The sequence below is a fragment of the Physeter macrocephalus genome, chromosome 8 (assembly GCF_002837175.3).
Source record: "Physeter macrocephalus isolate SW-GA chromosome 8, ASM283717v5, whole genome shotgun sequence".
In the NCBI taxonomy this organism is placed as follows: Eukaryota; Metazoa; Chordata; class Mammalia; order Artiodactyla; family Physeteridae; genus Physeter; species Physeter macrocephalus.
This window is the reverse complement of record NC_041221.1, coordinates 45,814,224-45,841,502: the sequence shown is the minus strand read 5'-3', so window position 1 is coordinate 45,841,502 and position 27,279 is coordinate 45,814,224. Positions and strand designations below refer to the sequence as shown.

The 27,279-nt window shown below is 39.6% G+C and overlaps 1 protein-coding gene across 1 annotated transcript; it reads right to left on the bottom strand.

The window, feature by feature from the left end:
- Positions 1-22: 22 nt before the first annotated feature.
- Positions 23-27,279, bottom strand: IL7R (interleukin 7 receptor). The gene is made up of 8 exons (XM_007111469.1): positions 27,144-27,279; positions 22,613-22,751; positions 11,223-11,380; positions 5,898-6,055; positions 3,611-3,779; positions 2,044-2,137; positions 1,025-1,100; positions 23-615 (listed from the first exon to the last, which is right to left on the bottom strand). Exons 1-8 carry the CDS (start codon positions 27,223-27,225, stop codon positions 112-114), a joined length of 1,380 nt encoding a protein of 459 aa, XP_007111531.1. The 5' UTR covers positions 27,226-27,279; the 3' UTR covers positions 23-111.

Sequence of the window (27,279 nt, the reverse complement as noted above, 5' to 3'; positions counted from 1 at the left end):
TGGACCATGTCGAGGGGCTGCTTTCATTTTGTCTTCTTTGTGCTGTGAGGGAGAGTGGGACTCGGTTATCTTTGTTCCTCATGATGGTCCTGGCCGTCGGTTTCTTACAATTCACTGGTTTTGGTAGAAGCTGGACATGGTGACATAGGCTTCTTCTTGACTTGATCCCAAGGAAGTGAGGATGGACTGCCCCTGGGAAGCAGGGTTCAATGTCAGGGTTCCGGGTTGGAACGGAAACAGAGGGGGCAGGGTGCTGTTTGTAGTTCCAGGGCCAAGCAGCAGGTCTTGGTACAGGAGAGGCCCGTTCTTGCCACCTTCCTTGCAGTCTGGGGGCCTGGAGAAGGGGAGCCCAGGGGCATCACACACACTGATGTTCCCAGCCAGGCATCTGAATGACGACTCTCCTCTGAAAGTTTTTGGGCTGATGCCTACGTGCTCGGAGGGCCTGTTGGGGCCCTGCATACCCCCTCCGAGCCTCTGCTTCTCAGACTCCTCTAGCTGTGGAGGAAGAGGATCTTGCAGAACGCCTTCTGCTTTGTCTCTAGCTTGAATGCCATCCACCTTATGAATCTGGCAGTCCAGGAGACTTTCAGGATTGAAACTCACATGCAAATTCTGCACCAAAAACAAACAAACAAACAAAAAGAGAGGCATTGAGACTGCACCAGAGAGACACATCAGCAAATGTTCTGTTCAGGAAAAGAGCTCAAGCACTTTCCAACAGGGGTTTACCAGGGTATGTCAGAGAATTACCCACATGTTCTAGTTGACTCTTTGCCTCTTGGAGGTGCTGTGATACTTCAGGGTCTGAAGTATCCCTGGGGAAGTCTGGGAAATTCTGAGACTTGTATCTCATTTTAGTTTCCCACCTCCGGGAACCTGCAGCTGGCATCTTATGAGGGACCCTAGTTATGTGATACATGAAAGACCGACACTTGAGGTTCAGCCATTCCTCATCCTGCGATATCATTCTTGGCTGCCGGGATGCCTCTGACATAGTGATAGAAGCACCGGAAGCACTCACTTTTTTTGGTTTCTTGCACAGTTGTTCCAGAGTCTTCTTATGATCAGGGAGACTGGGCCATAGGAGAGGCTTAATTCTGAAATAAGAGGACATTGAAGATGAAATGAATGGTGGGGGGAGAAGGCACAATAGACCTTCCCACTTACTCTGAGCCAGCAGTCAGGAGAGCAGACTTCTAGCCTCGGCTCTGCCACAACTAGGTGGATGATCTTGGACAAGTGACTTGCTTTCTCTGGGCCTCAGAGCCCCACCAGTCCATGGAGGGGTTGGACCAGAGACCATTGTCAGTGATCTACTCTGTGAACCAGACAACAATGATACACCCCTGGGAAAGAGCCCTGGAGAAAAGGAACAATAAGTCTTGGCAATGATGTAGCTATGAAACTAAAATCTGATCTGTTCATCCACTCTCCCAAATAGGCTTTGCCATCTTTCTTTTCTCTTCATTGGCAGAAACTCCTCTGCTCTGATTTTGGTGGAAGTGAGACATACTTTCAAAGTTACACAGGGAAATTGCTTTAGGGTGGTACTTTAGAAACTGGAGTATCTTGGCGGGGGGCAGGTATGTGACCCTGTGCTGAGGGCATCCTCCTAAAACATTAATAACTCGACTGATGTGTGTCTAAATGATGAGACAAGAGTGGCCCTATCATGGGGTAGAATGCAAAAGTCTCATGAATTTGTGTGCTGAAAGCTAAGACTTCAAAAACATTCTGCATTTCCCATGGGTCCCTCCAGCTGCCCAGGCATTCTGGAGGGATGGCTCTTACCCACTGAGGACATTTGGGAGGAAAGGTTTGCAGGGAGGATTTGCCCTATGTTCAGTTTATATATTTTTACCTCTTGTGAAATTAACTATGGAAATTCACCAGTGCCTGAGGATGAGGAAGGATATAGGGCACTGCAATTCCTGAAATGCCTTATTCCCCTTTGTAGTTTTCTCATCAATAAACAGGACTAGAGCTCTGAATGCCTGGAATCCCACATAAACACGCTCTTGATTAGTTAAAGAAATTCACCTTTTTTCCCACAACACACAGGCCAGAACGACCATCAGAGCCACAGAGAAGAAACTCAGAATGCTGATAATTAGTAAAACAGGATCCATCTCCCCTGGAAGGCAAGGATAGATCTTGGTTAGCAATCATGAAGCATGCCGTGGGGGAGACTTTCAGGATGCTTTGAGTTTATTTAGTAACTTGGGCCCATTTATTACTTCTTGAAAGTTGCTTTTCAGTAAACAGGATGATGTACTAGCTTTTATAGGGGAATTTGGGCTTCAGTAAGTGACACTGCTGCTGAAACAGCCTCTGTTCACCGGTGCTGAATAGAAACGTGGAGACAGAGTTTTGGGTGAAATAGAAAAGAGTAGCTTTTACTGCTTTGCCAAGCAAATGGGGCCACAGTGGGCTAATGCCCTCAAGACTACGTGACCCACCCTGGAGCGGGTAGTGAGGAGTCTTATAGTGTTCAAGGAGCAGGGCGTGGTCAGCTCGTGGACCTTCTTCTGATTGGTCGGTGGTGAGGAAATGGGGAGTCAGCATCATCAACCTTCTGGTTCAAACCAGTCTAGGGTCTACGTTCTTGTGGTCAGCAGTTTTCATCTGGTAGGGGTGTGCTGCCTGTTAAAAACAACTTAGGAATGTGTGTCAGGCCTTTATCTGTATCTCTCAGGGAACCATGAGTTCGGTGGCAGATGTGGCGGATTTATAATCTATAAATTGTTACCAGTTCCCCAGCCCAATAGCTATTCTTTGTTTCTACAGCTTCACATTTCTCAATCATTAACTCTTGAGTCAGCCTTTCACTTCAAAAGACAAGGACACAGGAGCTTGTACACGGTTTCAGCACCGACTTAGGTGACCAGGTCCAGAACATCTGTCACTTGGAATTTAAAAGGGACCTAACATTAAAGACAGCAGCACTCCCTGCCTAACTTCCACCACCAAGAGAGAGAAGCTGAGCAGGGAGATGATGAGAGATGCTCTACCCTGCAGCCTCGGCAATTCCTAGGGTAAGGACGGGAGGCTGGTGCAGCAGAGCTGTTCCATGCATCCCCCAAAGGGAAGGTATATGTGGGGTGCTCTGGGTCCCCAGTGGTCTGCCTGGGCTGTGCCCTTTGGTTCTTCTGGCTGTTCTCAGTTCCTAGACCCCCAGGATATCTTCGTTATTCTAGAAAAGGAGGCATGGGAAAGCCACACCAGCCTACCCGTAGATCCGCCACCCTCTGTGGTATTCCCTAGAGGGACTTGGCGGGACCGGCCACTGGGATCCCAGTCTGAATTGGTAAACTAGAGGTAGTGGGTGGGAGTTTTGTTCAGAACTAGTGGCTCCCAGGAGTGCCCCAGGCAGTAGAGTCCAGACAGCCTACATCAGCTGATCAGCGACTAAGAGCCCTACCCCCACCCCTTCTTCGTTCTTCACAAAAGGGGCAAAGATGGCAGGTCATTTTTCAAAGAAAGTGTAAGAATGCCCTCTGGGGAGTCCTAACTTGTGGGTTTGTTTCATCTCTCTGGCTCTCACTGTCACTCACAGACTTTGACAAGCAAAGCACTACGGAGGGAACAGACTCCAGTCACTTCTCACCTGGGCCATTGGTCTCTGGAGTTCTGAAGTGGAAACTTGGACTCCATTCACTCCAGAAGCCTTCAAAATAGTTGGTGTTAGGGATGGACCGAACTTTAATCTCATACATTGCATTGGGTTGTAGCTTTCTCTGTAGGAGCATCAACTTTGTACTGGATAAATTCATGTGCTGAAGAGCAAAAAAAGGCCACTACATTTTTAAGGTGGAAAAAGAGGCGGTGCTCACATCTCCCAAATCATTCCAAGTTGAGTGTCTTTAGTCATGTGGGAACTCTCTCAAGGTTCTCTCATATTTGTTAGAAAAAGGAGCTCTGACGTGGAGGGGTTGGAAGCAGAATTGGGGCAGAGTGTGTGAGCTCACAAACAATGCTGCAAGTGGTCAAGGAGGGCACTGATAAAATGGGTCTTTATCTTTATTCAGGTGAATTGGGCTCTCCCAGTCAGAGAGGGTATAAATCACTCCCAGGCTCCCGCCTTTCTTTCCACACTCTAATCTCTTCCTTTTCTTTCCCTCCCATTTCACATCCCACGGAGAAACGAAAGGGAATGGTAAGGTTAGTGAGCAAGAATCATTTTCCTCTGGAAAGATATAATTCTACATCGTGAATAGCAACATAGAGACACAGTCTCTCCAATAATGTGTGTCATCCTTAAGAGGAAAAAGTACTCTATCAATTTGATGGGTAAAAAGTAATACCTATGGCTATGTACATTTAGATTTATTTGATTATTAGTTTTTTATACTTATTCAAATTATATATTTCCCATTTTGTGAGACATTTCCAACTTTCTTGCTAATTTTTCTACTGTCTGTCATAGTTGTCCTTTTCTTAATGATTCATAAGACCTCTTTATATTTTAAGAATATTAACCATCTGTCAGTTGTATGTGTGGTCATTTAAGCCTAATTTCTAACTTGCCTTATGATTTTGATTATTGTGTATGCTGACATTTACAAACCTTTATTTTTATGTAGTCACATGTTTCCATCTTTTGCTTTCTTTTACCGTTTTTATGTTTAGAATGTTCTTCCTCATCTCAAGATTGTATAAACATTTACCTGTAAATGTTTTAGCCTGTTTAGAGTTTCACTTTAACATAATTTCCTTAAAACATCTTCTATTTTAATTTTTTTGTTACATGGAGCAAGTTAAGCGTTTAACTTAATTTTCCCCAGTAAACTGATTGTCTTGGTACCATTTATTCAAAATCCTTCCTTTCTCTGCTTTTCCACTGATGCGATTTTCAGATAAAGACTGGAAGAAGGCAAGATCAAGGGAGCCTACTAGTGTGTGTGTGTGTGTGTGTGTGTGTGTGTGTGTGTGTGTGTGTGTGTGTGTGCGTGCGCCTGTCTGTCAGTGGGGAAGAAGGAGGGAGAAGGAGGTTTGGCGTGGGCATTATACTTATGTAAGTAGAGTAAGGCAGCAAATTGCAAACACACAAGACTGTTCGTGGACTGAGAAAAGAGAACAATATGGATAAGTAGAATCTCATTTCCCCTTGAGAAAGCAACTGTTATCCATTTTCTGTTCGTGTGGTACAAAAAGGATGAAAGTTGATCCAGTGACTTCAGAGGAACCTGAAACCCTGGGACATTCTAATTTTCTCCCGCCTTCTCCCCAAAACAGATTGTGAGGACAGCCAGACCATTCCAACCACAGAGACTCATGGGGTCTAACCATCCAGATTATGAAGGGTAAAAATCAAGCTGTTACTTCAAGGATTTAAGAACTCAGGCTTAAAAAAAATGAAGAAAAATATTCCACCTCCTCTCCTACTTACTTCAGGCTGTTCCCACAACTCCAATAAACCACACTGTGGTTACAGATTGGTGATTTTTTTTTTGCTTGATTTGCCTGTGAGAGTTGCGCTAAATGTGATTCTTTTTCAGGCCCCCAGATAAAGAGGATGGATTTGATCTCAGTCTATAATGGTTAGTCCAACTACTTCATTTAGAAACTTTATAAAGATAAAAAATAGGGCAAGAAAAAAATGAGAGCTAGGACAAGAAAGGAGACAGAGAAGATCCAGGTTTTGCGAGGCCTAAACATTTTACACTTTGGAGAACTTCTTTTAGTAAAAGGCACATTTTGAACACAAAATTGCTAGGGACCCTCCCCAGGTAAATGTACCTCTGAGACTATAAAATAAGTAGCATTAAGAAGTTTCTATTTTACAGTTTTATATGTTTATATATTTTAATCTATATATATAACTTATTTATTAAGATATTTTTATATACATCTTCATAAATTTTATAATGTATAAATGTAGTTGACCTACATACCATCCAATCATTTTCATTTTTTTCCTCACGGTAGGCTACCTCATGCATTAATTCTTTCACGTACTTCTTTTGTAAGTGCGATGTATTAAATGTCACCACAAAGTCATTTGCTCCCTTGCGATAGACGACTCTTATGTCAAAAGGAGCCTCAGGTTTAACTGAAAAGGAAAAAGAAATGAGGTCATTCTATAGGGTAGTCAAGGAAATAATTATAATTTTTAAAGTTCATCTACTCTGAAAATCACATTCCTTTTCTGGGTCAGTAAAAACCATTTCTTCTTCTTCCCAGTTCAAAGCCTGACTACATTTCCCAGCCTCCCTTGCAGTTGGGTATGTTCTTGTGAAGGATGTGGGTGGAAGTGATGTGCACCACCTCCCATCCTGGCCCAGAAACCCCACATGTGTGACCCCATGCTCAGTCCCCTTCTGCCACTTGGAGTCATATGTTGAAGAGAGTGGAGCCCCGGGACGGAGGAGCCCTGAATGTTGCTTGAAGGAGCACCACCCACAGGTTAGAAACACCCATTTTGGCTCTTACATGAGCAAGAAATAAACTTATGGTGTTGGAGATATATGTTTTAGGGCATATTGGTTACAGTAGCTAGTGCTAATTTTATGCAAAAACACATTCTCTTCCCCTTTTGAGCACTAGAGGACTTGTTACCAACTAGTCCCAAAGCAGGAGAATTTGAACTTGGAGTCTTCGTTATTTTGATAAAACTGGGGGCCTTACACCTCATCTCAGTTACATGGAAACTGGGGATCTGCATCCTGTCCTTAGCTCGTAACTTCTGGTGTGACTGCAGGTCGCCTGCTCCTTCAGTCTTGTTTGCATTAGCTCTAAACTCCTCTCTGGCTTCTTCCTCCTGTCTACCTGCCTAGGATCAGAGGCACCATATATGAAATACTGTGGGAGGGAAAGAGGTATTATTTCAGGCAGAACAAACCCAGAGAAAGGTACTGAAATCTTTGGAGCACATGTGTGTCAGGCCACCTCCCACCGGTGACTTGGGGCTTCCCTGTCTTGGCCTCTTTGCTGTTCTTTCACTAAAGCCTGGGAACTTAGTTGTCTAGGGATGGGGCAGCCACTTGTTTGCATGGCTGATCTCAGACAGAGATTGGGAGATGCACAGGTTAAAATCTAACCTAAACCTACTGTTAATGAGGGAGTGTGTGTTCATCACAACTTCACACGGTAGATGATCTGGGCTTTAAGACTGACTTGCTGACCCAGTAAAATGAGCTCATGTGGTGAAGTTTGGCCCCCTTGTCATAATCACTTGCTCGTAGTGGTGGCTGCCTAAGTGTCTCCTGCCTTGCTTCCCCCGGAGGTACTGAAAAAGAGGAAGTGGTTCTTTCTTTACCCTTGGATGTCTTCTGCAAGGGGAAGTTTACCCTTTTTTACCCATAGATGCACTATAAACAGGGAAGATACCCCAAAGGGAAGCAGGAGGAAAGGTAGTGGGTGTAGAGAATCAGACCAACAGAGAAGACTGTCAGTCCTTTGACACCAGCCAAGCCAGTTTCTACCTGCCATTCAAGGAAATGATTAAGATTCACATTCTCAACAAAACCTTTGACACTGAATCCCTTGCTGCATCCCCATCTCCCAAGGCCTCTCAATAACGGAAGAATTAAGAGAAGAACAGACTAATGTTGATTATATACTTACTAAGTGCCAAGCACTTAACTTACTCCATCTTGCATCAAAACTCACTCATTGCCAGTATACTGATGAGGAAACTGAGTCCGAGAGGTTAATTAGCTAAGTTCAGCCCCCACAGGATGAGTTAATAAGATGTAAATCCAATTCTGTCTGATCCTGAGTCTCACTCTCTTTCATTTATTTATTTTTAAAGAAATTTATTTATTTATACAGTAGGTCCTTGTTGGTTATCTATTTTAAATATAGCACCGAGAGGTTAATTAGCTAAGTTCAGCCCCCACAGGATGAGTTAATAAGATGTAAATCCAATTCTGTCTGATCCTGAGTCTCACTCTCCTTCATTTATTTATTTTTTAAAAAATTTATTTATTTATACAGTAGGTCCTTGTTGGTTATCTATTTTACATATAGCAGTGTGTACATGTCAATCCCAAACTCCCAATCTATCCCTCTCCTGTCCCCTTCCCCTCTGATAACCATAAGTTCATTCTCTAAGTTTATTCTGTGAGTCTGTTTCTGGTTTGTAAATAAGTTCATTTGTGTGGAGAACAGTATGGAGGTTCCTTAAAAAACTAAAAACAGAGCTACCATATACCAGCAATCCCACTCCTGGGCATATATCTGGAGAAAAACATGCTTCAAAAGGATACATGCACCCCAATGTTCATTGTAGCACTGTTTACAGTAGCCAAGAAGTGGAAGTAACCTAACTGTCCGTTGACAGAGGAGTGGATAAAGAAGATGTGCTACATATATATATATATATATATACAATGGAATATTACTCAGCTATTAACAAGAGTGAAATAATGCCATTTGCAGCACCATGGATGGACTTGGAGATGATCATACTAAGTGAAGTAAGCCAGACAGAGAAAGTCAAATATCATATGATATCACTCGTATGCAGAATCTAAAAACAAAAAATGATACAGATGAACTCTCTCTCCTTCACTGAGCTTTGGTTTCTGTGCTCAGCTCTCTCCCACTGGCCTGTTCAGGCTCTCCCCACACAGGTCTGCTTCTAAACCCAATGGTACATTTGAGCAAATTAGAAAAAGGTGCTCATTCCTCAAGCAACATCTTAAAAAGTTAACTTATTCTTGGCACAACTTGAACTGTTATATGAATTTACCCTGACAAGAAAAGGGGGGAGACACAAGCTGCCCCTCCAGCCTTACTGGGGACCTGCACCTAAAGAAGGAGCTGTGAGTGAGGGGACTGGTGGCTGCAGGGGAGCTCTGGCTCTGGCTTATAATCAGCAGCATCCAATTTCAATTTAGTTAAATGACAGTTCTATTAATGAACTGTAGCATCAGGGACCAGAAGACGATGCTACTGGGAGACATGTCTCCACCACTGCTCATCCTGCTTGCCCAGGCGTGCTTTCCAAAGCCCCGAGGTGCTCACAGCACCCCTTCATCGACCTATGCTACCAGCAGAATGCACACCTCTGTCTCTCCTCTGGTCCCTCAGAGGAGGCGGCCGGTCAGGTTTTCCATCTGCTGGGTGGTACAGAATGTGGACTTCGAAGAGCACTGGGCATATGAGATCTGGAGAGTCTGATGGGGCAGACTGCCACCAAGAGCCTGTGGGTGTGCCCTGAGTGTTCACATGCTCACACACTAAGATGCATGTGGGCCCTCCGTGCTGGGGCGGGTTTTTGTACGAAGGGGCTCTCCCCTGGGGCTTCAGGACTCTGTCACAGGACTGAGTCTCTGCCCTCCCTGCCTGCTCTCCGAGAGTAAATACATATTTGCGATGTAAATGCTGAACTTCTAGATATAGTGCCCTGGGCACAAACTGAACATCCATCCATAGCAGCCTAGTCTCCAAATGACCAGAACTCAGCTTGCTTGTGTCCCAATACTCAGAGATATCCCGTCGTGCCACCACCCCTAAGCACTCACACTGGTTGTGCCTAAGGTCTCTTTTCTACTCTACCTCTGCTTTTTCTACAAAATGACTGTTCAAACATGGCACTTCTGCTTTTGCCCTTTACTATATTAGTGGTACAAAACTGAGACGAGATTCCAAGTTTCTCTCTGTCATCTCTAGTGAGTATTGATCTCTTACCTTTAATTTTCTTTTAGGAGGGTGAAGGGAGGGGGTTGAGAAGAGGGAGAGACAGAGCCATAGTATTTAAAACCAGAAAAAGAATGCACCTCTTCAATCACTTTGAACAGTTTTCTCCCTACATATATTGTTTCACTTGTAAATCTCCATAGGTAGAGTGAATACAAGAAGTTAGGATTCCATTGCACTGATATATCATAACTGGCTTAGACATTCCCCTCTACCAGGGTGTCTCTGAGGTTTTGAAAAAGAACCTTATTTACCTCAGTGTGATAAATCTGTAAGTAATGGGAAAACTTTTTGTGTCTATATTCCCTATCTTTCTGATCATTTTATTTGCTTGGTAACCGAATGGTGAATTGGTAATTAATACTGACTTACAACCTGATAATCGAATGGATTTACTGAAATCCATAATTCATAATATTATGTATATGGATATTATATAGAACCAAGGGAAACATATAGATAAATTTAGCAATTCAAATTGTACTTTTTTGGGAAGGTAATAATTATCACTTTTTCTGGCCCAAAGTATAATATGTATATTCTACATACATTTTCCACTTAATATGTATATTCTAGGCCAAATCAGATATGACTGTGCATCACTCCTCAATAGTAAGTCTCCTAGGAAGGTGTGATGATAATTTCATGTGTCAACTTGGCTAGGCTATGGTCCCCAGTTGTTTGGCTAAACACTAATCTAAAGGTTTTATTTTTTTTTTTAAAGACATGACTAACATTTAAATCAGGAGACTTTGAGTAAAATAATTACTCTCTAAAATGTGGTAGGCCTCATTCAATCAGACGAAGGCCTTAAAAGCAAACGCTGAGATTCCCTGAAGAAGAAGCAATTTTGTCTTCAGAATGCAACATAGAAACACTGCTTGAGTTTCCAGACTGCCTGGTCTGCCCTCTGGAATTTGGACTCAAAACCACTATATCCACTGTTGCCTGAATTTCTAGCCTTCCGGCTTGCCCTACAGATTTCAGACTTGCCAGCCCCTGAAATCACAACAGTCAATTCCTTTAAATGAATCTCTTTTTCTCTATCATCTATCTATCTATCTATCTATCATCTATGTATCTATGTATATCCATCTATCCTATTGGTTCTGTTTCCTCTGGAGAACTCTAATACAGAAGGCATATTTACTTTTAAAAATAACTTGATAATTTTGCTAAATACACTCACAGGTAGGTATGTGGGGAGAAGATTACAAGGAATTCAGGAAAAGGTATGGTGAGGAAGGAAAAGACGTGTGTGGGTGAAGTACAGGAGGCTCAGCTCCAGTTAGACACTTCACACAGATGAACTCTTCCGGCAATCTGTAAGTGTCAATCACCCTTTTTCATAGCTCAGTTTGAAGACCCTCAGAGTTCTCTCACAGTAAGAATAAATAGCATAAGCTTCAAACTTTCATTTCTCTTAAGAAATTATATGCATTAGAGAGTTTGATATTTTCTATTGTAAATAGTTTTCATGATTTGTCTACTTTAACATACAGAAAGTTCAGACACAGATATCTGTCTTCCGATATCTGAAAAATGGCGACATGCTCCCATATACAACTTCTTACCTATTTTGACTATGTTCATTTTTTTGCAAGTCATGCTTTTTCTTCCAAGCTTCACACATATTTTACTGTCTCCAATCAGTAAGAATTTCTTTGTCTTGATGAGATACATCCCTTGAAGTTTATTAAAACTCAGGCAATCTACCTCCAAAAGGGCCCCACTGTAGAAACAAAAAAGGGATTTGTCTTAATTCAAGTAGGAGTTTCTGTATAGAAGGAATAGCATCACATCCACTTTTCATTTGTGTGGCTTTAAATTTGTCCATAGGGTAGATGCATATTTGAGAGAGAGAGAATTAAAATAAAATAGCTTTTTGCTGCCATTCTAATCAGCATTGATTTACTCAGGCGTTAGATGCAATTGAACCCGAAATAGTCAAAGCATGTTCATGAAAATAATGGAAAATTCTTATCTTGTAATAACTGATTATTAGAAGATAAGTACTTTCTTTAGGTGGGAAGGTAATTTCTTTTTTTGATGTCCTGCAGGAATAAATTGCAAAAATAAAGCCTGTAAAGAAATATTGACCAAAAAAGGATTAAAGGAAATAATAAAATAGTCTAAAGGATTATATACATAAAACCATATACACTTAATGGGTAATTTGGGAATTTTCATAGGTAATTTTGGCTGAGTTCCACTTTTAACTCATCAACAGACTTTAAAATCAACCCCTCTCCCCATGTTCCTTAGATTAAATGTTCTAGGAATAGAATTCTGTCACTTCTGTGACCTCCTATTCCCAATTAAAATCAGGCTTTCAGGAAACTGAAGAAAAGAGAATGTTGCCTACTATGTGACCACATCAAAAGCTCCAAATTGTACTCTTTGTAAAAATTCCTATTTTAAAAAGAAAGTATGGGGGCTTCCCTGGTGGCGCAGTGGTTGCGCGTCCACCTGCCGATGCAGGGGAACCGGGTTCGCGCCCCGGTCTGGGAGGATCCCACATGCCGCGGAGCGGCTGGGCCCGATTAAATGTTCTAGGAATAGAATTCTGTCACTTCTGTGACCTCCTATTCCCAATTAAAATCAGGCTTTCAGGAAACTGAAGAAAAGAGAATGTTGCCTACTATGTGACCACATCAAAAGCTCCAAATTGTACTCTTTGTAAAAATTCCTATTTTAAAAAGAAAGTATGTTTTAGTTCCAGTAGTGCCAGAGTAGCTTATATCACACTAACCATCAACATATAACTGCTAAAAGCTTTGAGCGAGATATTTTTGAAAACACTGTTTAAAAGCATTGGAGAAGAACCAAAAGCAGGCAGACACTAGGGGAATTTAATTCTTTAGAAAAGAGTGGATTAGATCCTTATTTCTAGGTTGTTTGTTTTGTTTTGTTTTATCTGAAGGCACTTCTCAGGTCACATTATGATGGGCATTTAGAATCTAACAGAAGGCCACAGTTTTATCGTCTTGAGAAGTTAGAGGACAGAGTTTCGGTTGGCCTGAGTGGCTGGGTATTTTTAAGGGAGAAAAGCCTAGAAATGAGGAAACTTTAGACATAGAAGACACTAAGTCTGCATATAAACTCTGCTTAAATTATTATATGTCCCCTTAATTGTGCAGATGTGGAGGAAAATCCAAGGAAACCATGGCAATAGCTAGATGGCTCTAGAAGGAACTAAGAAGATATTTTTGGTGCTGCCTCAAAAGAAGAATTTGGAGATTAATCCGGCCAAGTTAAATGAGTAACAGAGTTAAAATTAACACTTGCCAGAGGAAGTTATCAGAATCCAATCAATCAATCAATCAATCAACAAACCACCCTATTATCCATACTGTCCTTCCTACATTCAAAAGCTACTACAAAAGAGCAGAAATAGAAAAATGTGACAAATAGTCAAGATAAAAAGCAGTCAATGGAAACTGATGCCAAGAAGACCTGGATGTTGGAACCAGCAGAAAAGAACTTTTCAACAGCTTTTGTAAATATGTTAAAAAAATATGGTCATAATTATTGAATGAATGCAGAATCTTAGTGGAGAAGTGGAAACTATAAAAGAGAACAAAATGAAAATACTATAACTGACAAGTACAAATTTAAAGTTTTAAAAAATGTACTGAATGTATGGGATGGACTTAATAGCAGATAGAAGAAGGCAGAAGAAAACGTTGGTGAAGCTGAAGATAGATCAATAGAAATTATTTAATCTAAAACAACAGAAAGAAAGTCTTATTGACCTGTGGAACAATATCAAGGGGATAAATAAATATGCAATTAGAGTTCCAGAACAAAAAGGAAGAATTTAGCTAAAAAATATTTAAAGAAATAATGTTCTCAAATTTCCCAAATGTAGCAAAAAATATCAACTTTTAGGTTTAAAAAACTCAGCCAATCCAAGCAGGATAAATACAAAGGAAACCACACCTAGGCACATCATAGTCAAATGGCTGAAAAGCAAAGGCAAATAAGAAATCTTGAAAGCATCCAGAGAAAAATATCACTTCTCATCAGAAATTATGTGAATGAGAAGACATTGGAATAATATATTTAAAACTCTGGAAGGGGAAAAAAATGTCCACTTTGAATCCTTACACTACAAAATATTCTTCAATAATGAAGGCAAAATAAGGATATTTCCAGCTATATAAAAATTGAGATAATTTGTTTTAGGAAGTACTTTAGACCAAAGGGAAATACTAATAGGTGGAATTTCACATCCACAGGAAGCAATTAGGTTTACCAGAATAAATAAAAAAGCCAATACATATTTTCTTCTCTTACATTCTTTAAGGATAAAGATTGTTTAAAGCAAATACTGTAGCGTTATTGTGGCATTAACAATATATGTAGGGACTTCCCTGGTGGCACAGTGGTTAAGAATCCACCTGCCAATGCAGGAGACAAAGATTGGGCTCTAGTCTGGGAAGATCCCACATGCTGTGGAGCAACTAAGCTCGTGAGCCACAACTACTGAGCCTGTGCCCTAGAGCCCAAGAGCCACAACTACTGAGCCTGCGTGCCACAACTACTGAAGCCCACGAGCCTAGAGCCCATGCTCTGCAACAAGAGAGGCCACTGCAATGAGAAGCCTGCACACCACAATGAAGAGTAGCCCCCGCTCTCCACAACTAGAGAAAGCCCACGCGCAGCACCAAAGACCCCATGCAACCAAAAAACCAAAAAAAACCCAATATATGTAGATATAAAATATATGACAGTAGTACAAAGGGTAGAATGTGATAAGTACAACTATATTGTTGCAAGTTTCTTATATTTTACATGAAATAGTACATTAACTCTAAGCAAACTCTAAGAAATGGTTGAATATTGCAACAGTTAGAGTAATCTAAAAAGAGATAGTGCCCAAAAGTGAAAATAATGAAGAAATTGAAAGTTTCAATAGTTCCCTTTCTTTCAAAGAAGTTCAATTTATTATTAATAAGCTTTCCTACAAAGAAAACTTTATGCCCAGATAAAGCTACTGAATTCTACCATATATATACAAAATAGTGCCACTCCTACACAAATTCTTTCAGAAAATAGAGGAGAAATGAACCCCTCCCAACTTATTTTATGAAGTTAGCTCAAATCTGGTACAGAAAGCTGGCAAAAATATTACAGAAATTTACAAATTAATGTTCCTCAAGAAAATGTCAATACATTGATATTAACACATAATGACAAAGTGGGATGCATGCAGGAAATCAAGATAGGTTCAACAATCAAAGATCAATCAATACAATTCACCACATGAACAGAATAAAAGGCATAAATAATCTGATCAACTCAAGTGATTAGAAAAAGCATATGACAAAATTCAACATCCATTTATGATAAAACTCTCAGCAGACACATCCTCAACCTGAGAAAAGGCATTTACAAAAGGTCTATAGTTAATAACATACCTAATGGTGAACTAGTGAACAGTTTTCTCCTAAGGACAAGGCAGGAATATCTATTTTTCACAGCTTTTATTCAACAGTGCACTGGAGGTTCTAGCCAGTGTATAAGGCAAGAGAAACAAAAATCACCAGTTTGAAAAGAAAGAAAATAAGGCTTTCTTTACTTGCAGACATGTTTGTTCACATGGAAAACTATAAAGGTTCTCCAACACAATCACAGGAAGAATATAGTGAATTCACTAAGGTCGGTATACAAAAGTCAATTATATTTCTATAGACTAGTGTCCAAAAATTGGAAAATAAATTAAAAAAATAACAGCTCCACTTATGATAGCAATAAAAACATAAAATGCTTAGAAATAAAATTAATAAAAGATGTTTAAGGCCTTTGCAATGGAAATTACAAAACTTTCCTGAGAGATATTAAAGGAGATCTAAATAAGTAGAGAGCTACATTCATGGATTAGCAAACTCAGTGCTGAAAAATGGAAATTTCCCCCAAATTGGTGTATGTAATTTTAATCAAAATCTCAGCAGGATTTAAAATTAAATCGACAAGCTGATTCCAAAATTTATGTGGAAACCCAAAAAACTCAGAATAGTCAAAACAACTTTGAAAAAAGTAGAACAAATAAGGAGGACACAGAGCACTTGATTTCAAACTTACTATAAAGTTATGATAATCAAGACAGTTTAGCACTGGCACAATGATAGAAATATTAATCAGTGGAAAACATAGAGTGTTCAGAAATAGACTCATACACATAAGGTTACTTGATTTTAAAACATGCACCCAATCAATTCAATGGAAATAAATCTTTTCAGCAAATTGTCCTGGAACAACTGAGCAAATGTGTGGAAAATATGAACCTCAATCTCACAAAAATTAATTGGGTATGGAGTATAACTCTAAATAGAAAGATTAAAACTGTAAACAGTTTAGAAGAAAACATAAGAAAATATCCTCCTAGATTTGAGTGTAGACAGTCATCACACAAAAAACACTAAACATAAAAGAGAAAAATGAAATACATTGGACTTCATCAAAACGAAAACCTCCTGCTTATTAAAATATGTCATCAATAAAATGAAATGGCAAGCTACAGACTAGCAGAAAATAGTTGTAGTACATATATCTAACATCAGAATTGTATCCAGAACATATAAAGAATTCACATCCATCAATAATAAAAGGACAAATAATTCAATGAAAAAAGACAAAAGACTTTAACAGATACTTGGCAAAAGAAGACATACAAATGGCCAACTGTACCTGAAAAGCTGGACAACATTATTTGTTATCTGAGAAATGTAAATAAAATCATGAGATACACTTTCAAAGCCAAATATTGGAGATGATGTGTAGCTCTCATACATTGCTGGTAGTAGAATGGTATAACCACTTCAGAAAACTTGTTGGGTAGTTTCTTATAAAGTTAAATACACACCTACCCTGTGATACAGTAATTCACTCTGAGGTTTTTACCACAGAGAAATGAAAATATGTTCCAACAAACTGATTTGTATAAGAATGTTAATAGTAACTTTAAAAAGAATAGCCTCAAACTTGAAAAAACTCAAACGTCCATCAAGAAAGGATTAAAAATTTGTGATATATTTGAACAGTGGAATTAATATGCAGCAACTGAAAAGATGAGCTATGAGATAAGCATCAACATAGATACATCTCAAAAACATTTTGTTGTGTGGAAGAAGTCAGACAGAAAAGAGTGAGCAGTGTGTTATTTCATTTATGAGAACTATCAGAAACTGTCAAAACCAAAGGGTGATAGATTTCAGAACTGTGATTGCTCACAGGAGATGAGAAAAGACTGGAAGGGGACATGAGGCATCCTTCTAGGGTGAAAGAAATGTTCTATATCTCAACTGAGGTGATGGCAACATGTCAAATATGTTTCTCAAAACTCATTTAAGGGACTTCCCTGGTAGCACGGTTGTTGAGAATCCACCTGCCAATGCAGGGGACATGGGTTTGATCCCTGGTCTGGGAAGATCCCACATGCTGCGGAACAACTAAGACTGTGTGCCACAACTACTGAGCCTGCGCTCTAGAGCCCGCGAGCCACAACTGCCGAAAGCCCTCGTGCCTAGAGCCTGTGCTTCGCAACGAGAAGCCACCGCAATAAGAAGCCCGCGCACCGCATCGAAGAGTAGCCCCCGCTCGCCGCAGCTAGAATAAGCCCGCGCGCAGCAACGAAGACCCAACGCAGTCAAAAAAATAAATAAATTTATTTTTTTAAAAAGTTGACTAAAGAGTTGAAGTATTTACAAAAAAACCCACAAAAACTCACTTAATATCTGTACATTTTACCATAGGTAAACTTTACCCCCCAAATGAATGGTAATCAAAAAAAAAAGTGAAATTAAATTAATAAACCACATGAAAAATAAGGAAGCAAAGCAGAATATGTATTCTTACTGTAAAAATAAACAGTGCAGAGTAAAAGTAAAATTACTCATTTCTTTCCTTCAACTCTCTATTTAATTCACATCTCCTGTGTTAACCATGGTTACCAGTTTGTTTTTCATACATGGTCTTTAAATCCAGGCAAATAGCCCAAAAAAGAGGCATAGTTGGGTCAAATTGGAAGTGAGGATTGTGGAAGAAAAAAGTTTGCTTCCATGAAGAGAATTCTTCTCATTAATCAGATTTTTAAAAAATTATAGGGAGTATAGTCTAAAAAGGCCATTTACTTCCAACAACCAAGACTGTGTGTTGGTTTTCTGTGGTGAGTTGGATGTGTGTGCGCTTTTCTCTGCATGTGCCCAGGTGAGCCCTTTCCAGGATCATTCCTGAACTCTGGGCAGAACGAACACGTCTGTGGGGCTTGAGGCGAGGTGGGCATGGAGTTAAAATCTGAGGAGAGTGCCTCAGCTTTACGTGAAGAACCTCTCACCTTTGGGTTGCTGTGGTCTTTGAGTGGTTAAGCTCCTGCAGTCATGAAAACGTAAGATTGATGAATACATTTTCAGTTTAATAATTGGCTAAAAATATTTATTGTTTGTGGGACATTCCTTAAAAATTTCCCCCCCAATATAGCTTTTTTGTTAACTGTTATCTTATTTAGGGTATGCAGTTCTGGCTTTGAGTGTGTGTGTGTGTGTGTGTGTGTGTGTGTGTGTGTGTGTGTGTTGCAGTTTCTGGAGTATGCCCCTTGTTGGGCTACATGGGTTTTCCCATTTGGAGAGGAGCAAAAATAAAAAGCAAAATTTTAAGGTAAGCTAGACGGATACCAAGGAACAAACTTGAGAAGAGTGTCAGATGGAAAGTTCTGAAGATGGCAACACTGTCATGGTTTGATAAGTAAGGATAGAAGAGGAGAACTGGGTCAGGATCCCATTTCTGAACTTTAGGTAAACGTGCTATGGAGGAATTAGAAGGAAATGGCTTTTGGTTCAATCATTGAGTTCAGGATATATTTGTAAGTAAAGCATGTGTGGAATATTCAATTGCAGATCCTTAACATGTAGCAAGGTCCCGGTACTGCTGGACATTTAAGAAGAATCTAAAATGGTATTCTTAGTTCATTCCTGCTCTTCAGGGAGTGCAAGTAATAGCAAGAAAAATAAAGGATCACCATATGGCTGTCTTGTGAGCCTGGGCATCCTTTTACGGGCTCTGAGCTCTAGGAGCTGCCCTATGTGGAGGCGAAGCTGTGCCGGAAGACAAAGAGACAGCTGTGGTCTAGAACAGACAGCCTTGCTTTGTGCCACTAGCCCTGGCTTTAGGTGATTGGAGGAAACTCAGTGTGCCCCCATGGGTGGCTCAGCTCAGTTCAATCCAATTCATCTCAATTCACTTAATTAAATTAAAACAGCTTACTTGGTTGCTAACTGTGTATTGCTAGGATTAGGAAGGTTCTGGGATTTCACTGGCCAACACAATAGCCATAACCCTACATGTGGGTATTGAACACTTGAAATATGGCTCGTCCAAATTGAGATGTGTTCTAAATATGAAATACCAGATTCTGAAGATGTAGAATGCAGAAGAATGTAAAATAGCTCATGAATATTTTTTGTTCATGCACCTTATAGGTTGAAATGATAATATTTTGGCAATATTACATTAAATTAAATATTAAAATTAATTTTCACCTATTTCTTTTTTAAAAATGAGGCTACTAGGAAAGTTTAAATTACGTATCTCGCTCACACATTTGTGGATTACATTGTATTTCTGTTGGATAGAGCTGTTCTAGGGTATTTTGGTGAAGAGATCACTACAAGTACCCAAGTAGTACTATAGGCTAGCAAATTTGGCCCCGTAGGACCTTCCTAAGGGACATCAAACCTAAGCCACTCACACAAATTCCTTTGTTCTGAAAACAAGGAGAGACTGCTTGGGACCACAGCACCTGATTCTTCACCCCAACGCCCGCCACCTTCCTAAACCTCCTGCAATCACCAGGGGTTTAGCGTGATAAATACATTTCTCTTGTTGGTGCAAACAGATATTTACATGGAAATACTAAAAACAACCATAGATTTTATTCCTCATTTGGCCCTAAAAGACAGAATCTTCTCAAAAGTATTAAACACCTTTGAAAGTTAGTATGGCTTACTGTAGAAAGGACTAAATTAAAAAGATATTGCTAGTTAAGTCAGGAGCATGAAGTAGATTTGGCAGGATGCAGTCTGTGATGTTGGTGGGAATTGATGAAAACAAAAAAATGACATATTTGAAGTGGTATCTGTAGGCGGTACCTGGGAGTGACTGTGGTGCCCCCAAGAATGTGGAAATAAAGGAAATATAATTACCTTCTGAGAGCTGACTATGAAAGTTATGCAGACACTAAAAAGCAGGGTCCCAAATTTACATGCCGATGGTGTCCACGTGGGTAATAGAAATGAGAAAAGTGAACCTAACTTCAGGACTGAGATTTAATTCCCCATCGATAGAAGCAACCAGAATTCTGTTCAGCTAACTTTTGCTATCTAGGCCCAGCATTACCAAATCTGATTTTTAAAGAGATACCTAGATTTTTAAATGATGGCAACTAAATTTAGAAAACTTAACCACTTTGAGATATGAATCAAATTAACTCTGGTCTTAAAATCAACAAACAAATTTCCTTTGTTTTGCTGTATTTACTGAACCTTTGGATCACATTTTTAATGAAAATCTGACGACACTGAGAGAATTAAGTAACATTTACAGGCACTGACCATAAGCCAGACACTAAACCTTCTACCCCAGTGCAAGGTGGTTGTTAGGATCAGAGCTTAAATGACTCCCCGGGTCACAGAGTCCAACCTCCCTGCCCGTTTCCAGCGCCTCTGCTTTGTCACTCCCGGTACCTGGGAGCTGGTTAGGGTTCTGGTGAATGAAGAATTTCTGGATCCCCCAGTGAGAGTGGATTTATATTGATGTACAGCCTACTGGCCTTCTCTGTCCCTCCTCCCCACAAACACCTGAGCCCGGGGTGAACATTTGGGTCACTATGATAGTTGCATCTGTCCATGTAAAGTTGTCAACTGGAGTGCTGGCAATCTAATTCTGTGATTTTTGGCTAATCCAAGTCCAACCCTGAGAGATGCATCTGCACACTGAACACTAAGTAATGGGATTCTGAGCCTGGGAGACTGGCGGCCAGATCAGGCAATGCTTGTTAGAAAATGTCCCTGGTGAGGCCTCTGGGAAACAATGCCTGGTTTCTATCAACAATCCCACCTGTGTAATGACTTCAGCAGAACTCACAGTTTTCAATAATTTACAAGTTCTTTCTTTATAAATTTATATTCACAGAAAACAAAGCTCGAATAAAGCTAGTTTCATTGTGGAAAAGAAGCCCAACCAAAGCAGCAAGTACGGCACTCTATTTAAATGGCTTTAACTTGAGCTACATCACTACTCTGAACCCAGGAGTTGCCTGAATCTCTCCCTCAAGGTGTGGATACCTTTGCGAAAATGGCTTCTCTCCAGAAGCACCTTAACCTACTAAGGACTTCATCCTTATACTTTCACACTGAAAACGTGTCTTAAAACAATCGCTTTCCAACAGAAATATCTGAACCCAACTGAAAAACCCAAACGGAGGCTATGGACAGGTTAAAATATGACAGGAGAAATCAAGACACTTGTTAAAGGAAGCGGGAAAGTTTGTACAAGTGGCCAAGGAAGTGGTCAAATACCATTGTGAATGAAAGTGGACAGAAAGCCAGCCTCAGCCTCCCCAAGAAAAACCACTTCATTTCACCACCCGGCTGGTTGGAGAGCCCAAAGCAGACCTCTGTGTCAGAGAGGGTTTTGCCCACAAAAATGAGTGCATCTTTTGAATGAGTTGTTTGGCTGCCTTAGAGGAGTCTAGTCACTGCACAGATTCTGAACATTGTAGGTTCCTCTTCTCCTGATATATTTTATTCCTGGAAAGCATGTTATAGAAGTGAACTGACAGAGGCAGACTGAGAACACGCTATGGAATTCAAGTCCAAGGTCATATTTATCCAATGACCATAGCAGAAGGCACTGCATGAACAGATGTAGGGAATTAACATAAGACATGGGATTCAGGGCTTGTCTAGACTATATATTGTGGAGGATTGTCTGAGTGTCTACAGAATTTAAGAAGCCCTCTTTTAGTACTGGTGGATCTTGACTTACTTTCCTTACTAGGCGACTAAAATTAGGTCATCTGATATGAATTTGGAAATAGCCACAAGTCAGAATTTCACGGTCGAGTATTTTTTTCAAGTCATTAGAGATAGTAACCCTTGGCAATAAGAGATGATTTGTGGAAGAGGGAGAAGATAAAGTTCTCTGAGTTCTTTACCAAACCTTCAAACCAGACAGAGACTTTCCCTTTCTTTTTACCTTTTCTCAGAGGCCCCATGAAACCAAGAGCCAATTTATTTCTGTGGATTTTTGGAAAACTGGTATTGAGAGTACCATCTGAAGTCAAACTGTGTCAAGGGGATGACAGTTAAGTCTAGATTCATAGAGTTTTGACTTAATGCCTCTTTCTCATTCCTTATTACATACCAGATATGTCTTCTAATTAAATTATTAAAGTATTAAATTATTTAAGCATCACATCTCCCTATGAGGTGGTATATCTCATTTAACAGGTGAAGAAACTAAGGCATAGATAAGTTATACAACTTATTCTAGATTAAAAAGCTAGTAAGTGCTCGTGTTGGGATTAGAAACCAGGCACTTGCCCTCAAGTGCAGCTTCAAGACATCATTACATTGTGTCATGTTGGGCAAAGAGCTTTTGGGGGATGAGTGTCCCAGAAGAACCAGAATTTAAAATCTGCCATGAAGTCAGGAGGGATGTGGGATCTCCTACATCCATACTGTCATTTGGCTGTAGCAGCGGGACCTGAAAGATGAACTCCTGAAAGTTGCTTTGCTTGAATCTCTTGGTGAAGGACAAGGAGTTCCAGGAAGTTTTTGGAATTTATTCAATTTTAATATTTGATAATTAGCTCCCACACTCTCGCCTTTGCAGCTGGTGCTGTACAGTATATGAAAGAGAGACAGAGGATTTCTAAGCACCCACTGAAGGCACCATTCCTCACCATATTTCAAATTCCATATTGGTGCTGTTGACGTCCGGGTCGTCAAATGCGCAGGTCAGCAAGTGCTGGGATCCATCCACTTCCAGCTGACTGTAGCACGAGAATGAGTAGTCATCCATTTCTGCATCGTCAAAGTCTCCTGGGAAAGAACAAACCTACAGCTGTTAATGAAGCAAATAAGTGCATCCTTTTGAAATCTGGAGTGACTGATAAAATGGCAGCCTTCTGTGGTGGATATAAAGGAGTGATGATTGTTTATCTAAAGAAGGAAAGCCCAAAGACAAAGACAAGAAATAGGATTTCAAACAAACAAAATAACAAAACCAAAACAAAACCTAATGAGCACAGATTTTTTTCTAATAGAAAAAGAGTCATCACAATTAATAAATAGCCTCCTAAGATTTCTAAATATCTCTGCCATTGGGTTAGTGCATTGGAGGTCTGGAATGAGACACTAAACACACACTTTCTTTTATATAAATGGGAATTTCTTTTGTTTGTATACATTTCAAATGAGATACTTTATTATTTATGTGCTACCTAATCTAGCCTTGGGCTTTATTACTAATCTTCATTTATTCCCTCCCAAGAATTTTTTTTTTGAATGAAAGAAGGTGATAGCTAACTTGCATTCAGAAGTTCACTTTTTTAAAATGGTAGCTTTCCCTTGCCGAAATAGGCATCCTAACTAAAAGTACCGTTGATTATCTCCATTGTGTGAATATTTATATAAGGCAACTTGTCTTAAGCTACTAACTGAGGCAAACATGATTAGGAAAAATTACATGACAGAACTCAGATCTGGTAGGCCTTCCCATGAATCTTACAGATACTATTTCTGTGCTTATACCACCTTCTTTTAGAGATATTGCGTTTTCTAGGTATTAGCAAAATACTGGAAGTATGTGGGGAACCAGCATTGTTTTGCCACCACTTTTGGAAAGTATTGTCTGTCAGAGATAGTATTTGATTTCTTAAGCTGGGTTGAGGCCCTTAAGATTATATAGATATTTTGTGTGTATATTTTACAATAGTTAATAGAGAAAACTATGCCAGCAAATATACTCCAACTGGAATCTGAGAAAATCCAGAGTAGCCAAAGCCATTCTCAGGCTGAGTGTGAGCTATGATTGCGTCAAAGTCCAATGATACTAGAAGTTACTTTGGCCCATTGATACTAGAAAATAGATACTCTAGGGCTTTAAATAGGATAGACAATATACTAAAAATCAAACCCCAGTTGAGTGTCCTGTAGGCCATGGGATTACAAGCAGCATCCTTTACTTCAATAACCCATTAGTTCTGTGGGAAGGTTACTAAAGCTGGTTGTGAGTGGATCAACCAGTTGAGAGAAAGGTCGGTTCCGTCAAAGTGACAAATCTCAAAAAGCCACGTCTAGATAAGAGCTGTGTGCACTGCTCTTCCTGACTATACCTAGAATCCATCCGGCTCGCAATTCTGCCACCAGCAAAGACTCCTTATGTAATTTCGGAAGGGTATGGCCTTCTTATTAATGACAATTTTAAATAATGAGCAGCAGCCCACCATTTAGGGCTCCCATTTCAAAACATATTCATTCCTAATCTTATAGAGTGAGATCTAGTCCCCTAATTGCTGGCACATTTCTTGATGGAATGGTTCTGTGTGGCTTTAGCCTGCCCTTATATGGCAGTAACTCATGCTCTCTTAATGTTTTCTCTTCTTTAGAACTTCCACCCATCTTGTACAACAGAACCTGCATTACTATTTGGATTCAGACATTTGTGGATCGTCTTTGTCTCCAAAATTCTTCAACATACAATGTAAGCCAGAGAGAGCAGAGTCTAGCAGATGCCGGGTATTAACAGAACAAAGCACTCCCACTATCCTTAGCCATCCAATATGGCAAGGTGAGTTTGCTGTATATTCTTATACATTTTATAAAGCAGTGGCCGTTTACAATAGCCAAGACACGGAAGCAACCTAAATGTCCATCGACAGATGAATGGATAAAGAAGAGGTGGTATACATATACAATGGAATATCACTCCACCAGAAAAAAGAATGAAATGATGCCATTTGCAGCAGCATGGATGGACCTAGAGGTGAAGTGAGTCAGACAGAGAAAGACAAGTATCATACGATACTGCTTACATGTGGAATCTAAAAAATGATACAAATGAACGTATTTACAAAACAGAAATAAATTCACAGACCTAGAAAACAAACTTATGGTTACCAAAGGGATAGTGGGAGGTGGAGGGAGATAAATTAGGAGTTTGGGATTAACATATACACACTACTATATATAAAGTAGGTAAATAACAAGGACCTACTCTATAGCACAGGGGACTATACTCAATATCTGATAGTAATCTACAATGGAAAAGAACCTGAAAAAGAATATATATATATATATATATATATATATATGTATGTATGTATAACTGAATCACTTTGCTGTACACTTGAAACTAACACAACATTGTAAGTTAACTATACTTCAATAAAAGAGAAAAAAAGCAGTGGTCATACAATTAAAATGGCCATGTTTTGAGAAAACAGCTCATTGGCTCTTTAGCAGGTGTTACTGAGCCAAGTTGCTTTGTATACAAGAAAAATTCTCAATAACCTGCAAAATCGCATGGCATTTTACAAAGAGAATGTTATACTTGCTCTAAGCTTAGTTAAGCATCAGATACACAGTGGTTAAGACCTCTGGCACCAGAGCTGAACAGATGTGGGTTAAAATCCTGGCTATTCTACTGTGTAGCTGTGGTCTTCCATCAGGTTATTCGACCTTTCTAAGCTTCAGAGTTCTGATATTTAAATTCATGTTATCATGAGGAGTAAATGTATACCAAGACTTCTTAGAACACAGTAAGCACTCAATCAGGGTTAGCTACTTTATCACATTTTTTTGAGAAATAAGTAATGAAAAGGTAACATAAGAATTCTAATTCTGAGAATATACATGAAACATTTGGGCCTCCTTTGAAAAAGAGTTCTCTGTCAAAGGTGTTATTATGACTATGGCTTTGAAATTACATAGAGCTTTTAACAGTAGTTAACCTATTATTTTTTAAAAGCTCATTATAAAAATTAGGTTTTTTGAACTATATATTATAGACAAGGCAGTGTGGTTTAAAAGCTTCCTACTGAAAGGGCTTAGTTGAGTAAAAGTATAAATGGTTTGGATTTTTAAAAAGTACCCCTTTCTTCTCTTGATCACTCTTGTGGTTATCGGAGAACTAACTTATCTTTCAACAAACCACAGTTGATTATTTTGAATTCCTGACACCCCAAACCGGGAAGTATTTTGATGTAATCATGTGGATGGGTGGTTACAAATCTCCTAAAAAACTCTGAAATTCAAAAAGTTGAAGTGAAAACTCAGCTTTCAATGAAAATTGTTAATTTCTTTTCAAAATAATATGACCAGCAGGGAGAAATAGAAGGGATATACTATACTCCAAAGAGTAGGATTTATGTGTTATGTGCCAAGCATCTATCTACAGACACAAGACAACATTTACCATGAAATAATCATCATCTCTCACAAAGTGATTCATTTATGGTCACACTGTGAAAAAATGTCAACCCTCTGACAAGTCCCTTAAAGAAAATATTCTAGGGATTTCCATCCTTAGAAATTACGTGACTTAAGATATCCAAGCTGAGTCATTAGGCTGATGTGTTTGATATGTTCGTTAAGCAAACACTTTGTAAGTCTTAAAGTGAAAGCATTTAATTTTCAGGAGCAATTTGGTGGTCCAAGTTTCCAGGTGGCTCCTCTGGCCTACTTCACCTTTGTGCACGGTTCAGTTGTAATTACAATGGATTTACAAAGTAGGCAGCATCTGCCCCTAGATACTAAGTATTTGAAGGATCCCAAAGATTATTATATGATGGTAAAATTGTTGACATGGAGATAGTTAAATATATTTCAATGAGAACTCACTCGGAGCTTAACCCTATTCAGTTATTCACTAAGAATACCACACGATTCTACCAAAACTAAAGTATTTTGAAGAAATTTTCAAATATTTATTAAGTGTGTACTATGTTCTAGATGCTAGAGTAGCTGCTGAGGATATATAGCAAAGGTAAGTGCAGACAAAGCTGTTGTTCCTGGATATTATTTTATCTTGAAAGTGAAGCTTCCAGAACCTTCTAAAAAGGTAAACAAAACAAAACGAGCTTCATTTCTTGACAAGCAAAAATTACCTTGAAGATTCTCCAACAAGCATAACCAGTGTGTCTCTGTGGGTGTTCTTTTTGTAAGAGCAGAGGCATTGACCAACGTGTAAGATCCACATTGGGAGAGTCAAGTGCATCCCTTGACAATTCTAAGCCTTTACAAACCACTCACAGTGTTGTCCCCAGGCCCCCTGTCCTGGTGCTTAGAATGCATGAAACGACTGACTACATGGCAAGCCCTCAAACTCCCTTCTAACCCAGTGCCCCACTTTGGTCTGTTAGGGATCTGAGCAACCTGAAACAGATGCTAGAGATCATCTGAAATCCTAAAGAAAAGTTAGAAATGACTCACCATTCTCTGCATAGCCACTTTCTCCAGAAACGGCTTGAAGTAAATAGAAAACCATACCCAGAGCAATACCTAGAGGTGTCATTCTGAGAGAGAAAGAGAGGAGAGAACAGGCGTGTGAGCCTACATATAGGGAGGA